The sequence below is a fragment of the Epinephelus moara genome, chromosome 9 (assembly GCF_006386435.1).
Source record: "Epinephelus moara isolate mb chromosome 9, YSFRI_EMoa_1.0, whole genome shotgun sequence".
NCBI lineage: Eukaryota > Metazoa > Chordata > Actinopteri > Perciformes > Serranidae > Epinephelus > Epinephelus moara.
The window spans coordinates 245,225-255,518 of record NC_065514.1 but is presented as its reverse complement, the minus strand read 5'-3'; the positions used below and the strand labels follow the sequence as shown (position 1 = coordinate 255,518).

The window sequence follows — 10,294 nt, the reverse complement described above, 5'->3', positions numbered from 1 at the left end:
TAGCGCACACACACACACACACACACACACACACACACACACACACACACACACACACACACACACACACACACACAGACACGGCAGTAAAGACAGTTTGAGCCAGACTGTGTCAGTACAAACATTTTCTTTTTCTTAATGGTTCATGGTAATAATTTATCTCAGCTCACATGGTTCAAACCGCCACCAATCAGGCTCTGGTCTCAGTTCTGACTTTCAGGCTTTGGGCCCAGATACAAACTAAAAATGACATTTTTTAGATTCATTTATTGAATTGTTTTTATACTTTTATTCAAAAACATTTTTCCATTTACCCATGGCCGGGAGATTTAAGAAGTAGCTGGTAGCAGTTGGCAGCAACTCAAAAAAGAAGAACAGTGCCTGAAAATGTCCACAAATTGGGGAAACAACAGCTAAATCAGAATTATGTCAGTCAAATCAGATTCGGCCTTTTAATTTGAATATTCTAGAATACTTTTCTTTCTTTTTTTCCATTTAAAGTTTTAAGGTTTGAACAGGGCTCAGCGTGACTTTCAGTGTAACAGCGACATTCATGTAAGATAGTAAACAAGCTAACGGCGCTAACGATGGATTGGAAATGTGCGACAACATTTGTGCTGACACTAGATGTCAAACAAAAGCCAGGGACTGTGTCGTATTAAATATCTGTGAGCTGTAAATGTACCACTTCCAAGCAGAGGAGAGTCGATTAAGGTATCTCAGAGCCTTACGGTACCAAAGAGTAGCATGAAAGCCAAGAGCGCTCACTTCGCAGCAAAATCTAGGGACCAAAACATGTCCTCAGAAGTACCCTGACTAGCAAAAAAACAATCACTCAACTTGAAACAATCTCAGTTGACTGAGGAGTCTCTGACTGACTGTCCAAATCTCTGACCTTCAAGGGACATCTCTTGACACAATGAGGTCCAGGAGCTCCTTATTGTCCAAGCAATTGCGAGATCAGCCACCACATAACAGGGTCGGTAAATGACTGTGATGTTATATGTCACACTAGAGGCTAACCCTGTTGTGTTACACCTCACACTTGTCCAGGCACGTGCACAGATAGACCCCAGGTGCTGCTCATGTACCTGCCCTTTTGCCCTCTGTCTAGATAAGTGCCCTTTTTGCAAGACTACTGTGCACAAATGCACTGTTTGTATACTTAGGCCTCAAGGTGCTGGCAAATAGAAGCCTCCCAGCAGGGTGCACTTTACATGCGCACAATGTTTTCTTTTCTTATTGTTTTTATTTGCACCAGCACTTCACGCGACCAAAAACAAAAAAAGAAGGAATGCCTTTCTTTCCACTTGAGCACCTGCCTTGCAAAATGTCTATGCACGGCATTGCGCTTGCCACACTTCTTTGTCATCTGCAATGGCAGCATGCAAAGGCAGCGTAAAGAAGGGACTTTGTAGCGGCCTTATAGCACGATCTCTGTGTAAACAGGGCTATCGTCAATGTAATAGTAATACCCGAAATCCTAAGGGTGCGCGGGGCACAACCTAACGCAGGGTAAATTGTAACATGGACTTACACAAGGTCGATCCTTTTGTGCTTCTGGCCAGTTGACCACAATACCACCAAACAATGACCCATGAAACTCCACAGAGATTGGACGTGTTTTAGCGGAGTTCAGTAGCAAAGAGTGTTTTCAGCCGACACAAGTACATTTCTTTGTCGTATTTGTTTTTCGATTAATGAGCTGTCTGTGTAGGTCACCAAATCCGACCATATATCACCTTAACAACTGTCTTGTTGCTTAAAACATAACACCACTTTTGAATTATGTAACCAACTCCAAGCAAGTGTCCAAGCAAGGTATCTTATTGACACAGTTTCACAGTCTTGTCAATATTCATTGATCAGTACTCATATTTTGACATGTGGATCTAGGTTACCAGGTCTGTGTACATCTATCGGTCCAACCACTGAAAATCAATGATAGACTAACAGATGGGTGAATACCTGTATGGAACATTTCACTTCTACCACTTCTCAGTGCATCTGTAGAAGAAAGTAAAGTTCCAGAAAAGAACAACAGCTGTTTATATGTAGCAGAGATGCAAATGAATCCCACATTTAGCCCAATTTAAAATGTGTTAGGTTGTGCCCTTCCAATAACAGATTTCTTACTTTAATCAATATGTCTGCTATGTGTCTGGACTCCAGTCGGGACAATCTAACAGTCAATAAGAGTCAGCTGATTGTTCACAGTAGCAGCACATGCTGCATCATGAGACGTCTTCGTTCTCCTCGAGGCTTCAGAATCCATTTCTGCTGATATGAGCTAATCACTGTTTTTAGCAACTCTCTCTGTGTTTACGCATCCTCCCTCTGCTTCCTCCTCCATCCTCCTTCCTTCCTCTCTCTCTCACCTTTACACTTGTTGCTGCGTTCCTCTTCACCTCTCACCCCTTCCTGAAGTTATTCTCTGTTTTATTTTTTATTTCACGGCTATATTGTGGAGCTCCATCTCTCCCATCCTTCTGCCTCCTATATCCTCCTCTTCTTTTATCTCTCTCAGCATTTCCTCTCTTTCTGCCATCTCTCTATCAGCCCTACAGTTGCTTCATTCCTCAGTATCTTCTCCCTAACGACTCTTATCTCCCTCCATCCTCCCTCCCTTTTTTGCTACTCATTCTTTCTCACTATCTTGCACCCTACCTCCCTCTTTTCTTTCCTCCCTCCTCTCGTCTCTCCTCAGACTCTCAGTTTCTCTCGCTCACAAACATCAGCAGCGGCCATCCAGAGCGAGCTGGGCTGAGGATGTTTACTTCATGCTTTTATCATACGGCTTAATGACACTTAATTGCTTCATTTGCTTAACGAGCTCGGGGACCAGGGCGACTCGATGTGGAGTGGAGCAAAGAGACAGATCAGAGGATGGTAGAGACGGGATCGGTCGTGGCGAGTCTTTTCGATACAAAGAGGAGTAGGTGAACATCGAAAAGTCAGGTTGCATTGGTCTGTTCGGCAACTTTTTCAAAGAAGACAGAGCAGATTGCAGCATTAGAGACTTCAAAGGAAGGTGTTAATTTGTGGGTTTGAAAAGGCGCAGATGTAGGAGAGCAAAGCAGGTTTTAAGGTTAAAGGTTAAAAAAGTAGGACAAAAGTAAAGGAAAGATATGGCAAACGAAGACGGCTGAAGGTCCAAGAGGTGTAATGATGTACAGAAGATTGCAGCAGGTTTCATGAGAGGACTTTTGGAAGTACCCTTATACACAGGAGAGCATGTAAGGACACAGCTGAGTAGAGTTGAAACCAGAAAGTAGGTTTTCTTGGAGCTTTCTAGAAGGACGCAACAAACAAACAGCCCATAGCGAAGGGTGTGGACATGGGACTTTCTGAGACTTTCTAAGAGAAGAAGAAGAAGAAGCAGTCAGAGTGAGAGTGCAGCTGAGGAGAAAGCAGTTCAGTAGAATCGAGAATAAAGTGGACTTTGAGTCGAGGTGATGGAGCTGCTGGAGGCGTTTTACCGCCGCAAGCTGCGGAAGAAGCAGAAGAAATCAGAGCTGGGACGGTCGGACGGGGCGCTGTGTCGAGCGCCGTCAGAGGCCAGCGTCAACGGCCTGGCGACCGGCCTCATCAACAAAGTCCTCAGGTTCACCTCCAGGTAAAACAGGTCACATGTTTAGTTTATTAGTCGGAAACATGGGAGATGTTAAGAGGTATGCCGAGAAATCAGTAGAAGTGGATCCGAATATTTGACTATTCGGATATTCATTCATGGCGTAGGTAATCAGTTTCCGATTTTGGGATTTGGATGTCCTTAAAGATTTTTTTCTTGCTATTTGACAGGACAGATTATTGGCTAGAAAAGGGGAGGAGATGTTTTTCTAATGAAATGATAAATTAACTAGAGCACTCGGAGAGCGCAGACCTCCGCCAAGCAGCTCGGATTTCCCGCCATTTTATTATTTTATCCACTTCGCTTCAATCGATCACCACCAAAATTGTATCATCTGTTCCTTGTCCCATTATCAATCCTTCCTGAAAATTTCATCAAAATCCGTTCAGAACTTTTCGAGTTATTTTGCAGACAAACAGACGAACAGACCAACACCGGCGAAAACATAACCACCACATATGGATTTTCTTTTTCTTTTTTTTTTTTGTACTATTTCTAATAGGGGATGCACGATATATATCGGACCGATAAATTATCGGCTGATAATGGGACTTTTTTATTATTATGCATTATTCCTATAATTGAAAGCCGATAAATAGCGCCGATCATACGAAGCCAGACATACATACACCGACACAGTGGGTGGCGCTACATGTAGATTTAAACTTGGATTGCGAACCACCAATAAACCCAGAGAAGAAGAACAACAATAAGTGCAGCATACTGTCCAGAGGGCAAAACATGTCGCGATGTGGACGTCTTTCACAGCTCCAGAGGAAGACAACAGAATTGCACCGAGGGTCTGATCTCGAACCGCCCGACACCGGTTAGACACAACGCTGAGGGACCGTCTCCAGAGTGTTAGCACGAGCTAATTAGCAACATTAGCTAACATCCAACACCAAGCTTTTTAAAGTGATTATTTGCATCGTTACCTCTCTGGCTGCGTGTGTGTGTGTTTGTGTGAGACACAGCCTTGTGTTTGAGTGTTAATATGTGAGATGAATTAGTAGCATATCGCTGTTCAACTTGTTAGTCGTAGGCTAGTCTGTCACAGGACCGTGAGACGGCGCCTGGGTGTGTACACAGCCCTGCTCTCTCTGTTTATCATGAGAGCTCCACTCTGCACAGTTGGTGTCTCACATGGTGACGTAGCTAACCGTTTTTCTGAAAGCACGCCAAGCTGCGGTGAATTGCAGCTTGCCACAGTAATTAACCATGTTCATGTGTTTTAGGCGGGAAGAATTTCTTTGCAACATAGGTAAACACGTCACAGGTCTCTGACCACAATTCAACGCTAAAAATTAAACTATCCCCAACTTTAAGTTTGACCGCACTTCACTGCAGAATCTAACAGCTTCAGCTCGAAGCGGCCACTGTAGGTTTCCGTAGTCATTGCATGGCAGCTCGCCACAGGCCACACCTCACTGCTGCTTGGTGCGCTTTTGGCGTTAGCATCACACAGCTAGCATTACCTAGCAGTTATTAAGAACAGAGTCGAGCTGTTGCTGTGTCAGCTTGACTTTGTTGGAACCTCATGCTCATGCTAACGTTGAGCTGACTGGTCCTTTAGCGCTGGGTCTAACCTCTGGAACAGAAACACTGTTTCTTATAGATAAAAAATCTTGAATTTGTTGGAGCTAGCATTAGGCCTATGATGTTTATGCCCTCGACCAAGAATTTTCCTAGTGGACCAACAGTCCTCATCAGGGTCCATCAGTGGACTAGTCTCCTGCATNAAAATGATCCCACACTTTGGATTTCCTGCCCGACATGTTATTAACTAACCTGTGGAATAACCGCAGGTAACAGCCCTGGAAATTAACCTGACGAGGACACTTCCTGTGTCTGTCCTTTCAAATTAAAGTCACACATGGTCCAGTCATATAGGTTTGGATTTATTTTGACAAGGTGCAGCTCCTTAAACTATGATTGTTGATCAAACTGAATCTGATATTCTCACTTTAGTCCCAATTTTTTCATCATGTCTCGACTCTTACTTGGAAGATTCAGTTTGTACTTGATCCTCTAGTTGTTTTTAACAAACTTTAAAACAGAAAGCCAAACTGCAAAAAACAAAAAGACCAAAATCTTCACTTGACGAATCACTAAGAATCAAAAATAATAAGTGTTTTCTGGTGAGATCTGAGTGTTCAAGACTGTAAATGAGTTTGTCAAATGTAAAACTGTGACATGGAAGTGACATTTGGGACTTGGACGTAACCATGGTGACGTGACCAAGACGAAAATACGTTTTCATGTGGATTATTGTGGTCCAAAATTAGACTTTAAACTCAAACCAAATCAGACAACACTGTGCCCCAGCCAGTCCCGTGAGAGCTAATGGAGAGGGTGAATATCTGTACACGTGTACCAGCGATGATAACGTGTTGAGGTATTCCAGTCACGTCCTGTCATTAACAAGGTTCCTGGGGTTCACAGACATGCAGGCTTTCATGTCTCTGTCTCCCACTTACTCAGATACCATCTTTTCCTGTTTATCTGTGCAGATAAATTCAGAGCAGCAGAACATGTCACACATGACGAGGGTGAGGGGATTGTAACCGCCGTGCTTTTCAACGTCTCTCTTATCATAGCTGGTGAGATAACACGTTCAGAAGTAATGACGGTGATGTCATAGATTATCACCACAAACAAATGCACGTTTTATCCCTGAAATAATGTCTCAGTGAGGAAGTTGTTGTTGTGTGTGAGACATCAGATGAACAAAACACAAGAAATCAGTCAGTACCAGTCGTGACGTCCTCACTCTGCTGCTCTCTCTTTCACAACCTGCCTCCACTCCAGCTCCTCCTTTTCATGCTGTGTCTGACTTATCAATGTCATTTCTGTTTGTCTTTGCTGCTGCTCTCCCTGCCTCAGGCTTTCCATGTAGGCGCGTGGAAGGGCAGAGAGGTGTGCTCTCTCCATCTTAGGCCCCGTTTATACGACAACGATTTCAACTGAAAACGGTAAACTTTAGTTGCGTTTTGGCCGATCGTTTACACGACAGCGGCGTTTTGGGTGCCTGAAAACGCAACGTTCTGAAAACGGGTTCCAGAGTGCAACTTTTTGGAAACAGCAGCGTCTCCGTTGTCATGTAAACTTGCAATATGCAGTTCCTCTGAAAACAGAGACTTTTCGCACATGCGCATTACGGTTCCAGTCACTAGGCATGCCGACCGTCACAACAACAATGCCGAGCTCTGTTTGTGCTGCTCACCCTGTTGATTTGAAGTGAAGTGTAGATCTGTTACTGTAGCAACTCGTCGTCCATCCAGACAAAGTTGTCTGTGCATGCTTTCCCCATTGTGTCTTCTTTGTTTTGTTTGTAATCACTGCATTGTAGGGTTAGGGTTAGGGGTTAGGGGTTAGCAGGTCACCAGACTATCACAGGGCTGACACACAGAGAAAGACAACCAAACCTATGGGCAATTTAGAGTCACCAATTATGTCTTTGGACTCTGGAGCACCTGGAGAAAACCCACGCTGACACGGGGAGAACATGCAAACTCCACACAGAAGGGCTCCCCCACCCTGGGTTTGAACCAGGAACACTATTGCTGTGAGGCGACAATGCTAACCACTGCACACTGTGCCGCCCAAATGAAAACTTAAGTGTAAAGATAACAACTTGTTATTTAAGGCATTTCTCTGGCTGATCATGTTTTGGCCAGGACCAGTAACTTTGTGGAGTCTTAGCTGTTTGTCTGGCAACTGGATTGTTGTAATCTTTGGTCAGAGACGAGCTGACTGCTTTCCCCTGATTCCAGTCTTTATGCTAAGCTAAGCTAATTGTCTACAGGTTCAGCTACATGTGTATTAGAGTGATATCAATCCATTCATCTAACTAGGCAAGGAAGCATACAGGCGTATTTCCCAAAATTCAGACTATTCCTTTAAAACAATACTTTTTGTTTTCCTTCCTTCATTTTATTTTCCTCAAGTGTCATGAGATGATGGTGCAACAGAAACAACACAAGGCTGGTGGACCATGCGTGTTGACTTTTTCTTCCTCTGCAGATTATTATAAATAACTTTTCCTTGAATCTGATGTCAGAATGTGGCGCTAGAGGCAAGTTTATTTATACAGAACAATTCTGCAACAAGGCAATTCAGTGTTTTGCATAAAACGTCAAATACAGTGAGACAAAGTGCAAAGAAACACGTTATAAGAGGACATTTAAAAACACTATTAAAGAGCTGGAGAACAGAAAATAAAAACAAGCTAACATATTACAGTGCAGTGTAAGAAATGAGTATTTGATTTGATTAAAAGCATGAATTCACGACACATGGTGAGAAACATGAGCGAATTACTGCACGTCCACTAACTCTGTCTTTGTATCTCAACCCCTCAGACGCAGTGAGCCGGCGTCCCGTCCTCACTCGTGGCATTCGTCGAAGCTCGGTGAAGGTCAGCAGCCGTCGAATCAGGGAGGGATGGACACGATGAGCAGCGCCTGGCACCACAGCTACCACGCCAGGTCAGTGTTCAACAACAGCTCTAGTAAATATGATGTCATTCGTCCACCAGTCGAGGACATTAATCACTGGAGTCATTCAACACCTGACTTGTTCCGTGTAGAGTCTGTGGACACCTGTAGTTGGAGATAAGAAGACAATAACACTGTAGTCACACACGAGATAAGAAACACAAGATAAGAAACACAATGATCTTTTATTATACTGCTCAGGATACTGGTAACGTGTCTTCGTGGCCTTTAGAAGTGTCTGAAGAGACGTTTTGAGTCTTGGAGTTTGGGTTTACTGTGCGCTGCTATCTGTCAGGAGGTCAAAGTTCATGTTTTCAGGGAGACATTAAACATCTCCTATCTTATCTCTGAATACCAGACACCAGTCTTCACTCTTGATATTAAATAATGCGTCAAGATTTCAGCTCCCAGCTCAAAATCACATGAATTAAATCTGCTTTTGTAACTTTTTTGACTCTTAGTTACAGTTTCCATGATGATCAATGTGTTTCTAATGCCCCACTACACAAGGAAATTATCTCTGGAGTAATAATGACATGTTATTTACAGCCTCACAGTTTTCCCATAATAACATAATGACACCACACAAACACAGACTTTATCAGTGTCTAAGTCTTTCATGGTTACTGCTGCACAAACACTTTGCGTAACACTCTAACAACGTTAAGTGTGTTATTAGTCCAGGAATAAGGGGACAGACGTCCAGGGACGGATCAATATGAGGAGCTGCTGTCTGTCATATAATGTGACCTTTGACTGTCTGTCTGTGTGGTGTGTTCTAATTCTTCAGTTTGTACCAACACTGACCTCAGACTTTAAATATTTCACACACCATCCTCCAGTATGGGGTTGAATGGATTGGAAATTATTCATTGAAATATAATAGTTGATTCAATATAAAGATTACTGATACCTGAAAAACAAATCTGCAGTCTTTGTTGCCCTGTTGGAAACTTAATCTGTAACCAAGGCTGTAATTATCCCGAGTCAGTAATTAGACAAGCGAGGACTGTTTTAGAAACATTTTTTAAAATCAGGAGATTTTGGTGAGAAGCTTTCAAGACATTTTGGAAAGTAAAGACATTTTTTTAGAAAGTCAGGGATATATTTTGAAAATAAGACATTTTTGGAAAGTGAAAGACATTTCTTGAAAATAGACAGTTCGAAAGTGGAGACACTTAAAAAGTGAGGGACATTTTTTGAAATAAGGACAATTTCTGGAGAGTGAAAACATTTTCAGAAAATGAGAAACATTTTCTGAAAATAAAGACATTTTCAAAAGTCAAGATTTTTTAGAAAGTAAAGAGATTTTTAGAAAATGGAGGACATTTTATTTCATTAGAAAATTGGGGACATATTTTGAAAATAAGGACATTTCTAAAAAGACATTTTTTAAAAATGATTGACATATTTTTAAAAATTAGGACATTTGGAAAAAGCGAGTAACTTCTGAGAAAATTAAGATATTTGGGGGAAACTAGAACATTTTCAGAAACTGAGGTCATTTTTAGAAAATTGAGGCGTTTTGGAAAGTGGGAACATCTCGAAAAAATTAGATCATTTTAGACAGTGAGAAACTTTTTGGAAAGTGGAGAACGTATTAATTTATTTTTTTGATATGAACATATCTGGAAAGCGAAACCATTTTTAGAAAGTGGAGAACTTTTGGGAAGATTAAGATGCTTGGGAAAATTTAAATGTTTTTGAAAGCTGAGGACAATTTTTTTCTAGAAAAATAAGGCATCTTGGAAAATTTAGATCATTATAGACAGTGAGAAACATTTTGGAAAATTAGGACATTTTGGAAAGTGGGGAACATTTAAAAATTTTTTTTAATATATCTGGAAAGTGAAGACATTTTTGAGTGAGGGACTTTTGGGATGATTAAGATGCTTGAGGAAAATAAAAACAGTTTTGAAAGCTTAGGACATTTTTTTCTAGAAAATTAAGGCATTTTGGAAATTGGGAACATCTTGGGAAATTCATGTAATTTTACAGTGAAGAACTTTTTGGAAAATAAGGAGATTTTTTTGGGAAATGAGAAACTTTTAAGTGATGACATTTTAGAAAGCAAGGACCTTTTTGGGAGGATCCTTCAAAGGGCCGTTTACTTGGTTTAAAAATTAAGATTAGAACAAGGTCAGGTTATGGTTATGGATAGGTGTTT

At 41.6% G+C, this 10,294-nt stretch overlaps 1 protein-coding gene across 4 annotated transcripts in view; it reads left to right on the top strand.

Moving 5' to 3' along the window:
* shroom3 (shroom family member 3) overlaps window positions 1-10,294 on the top strand; it is an 85,935-nt gene that overhangs the window by 42,572 nt on the left and 33,069 nt on the right. For 3 of the 4 annotated variants that reach the window (XM_050053413.1, XM_050053416.1, XM_050053414.1), the window contains one exon: window positions 7,993-8,118. In XM_050053413.1, coding sequence (XP_049909370.1) covers window positions 7,993-8,118 — 126 coding nt within the window. Of the gene's footprint in view, window positions 1-2,677; window positions 3,617-7,992; window positions 8,119-10,294 lie in introns of those variants that run through there. The other variant, XM_050053415.1, reaches the window with a different exon arrangement.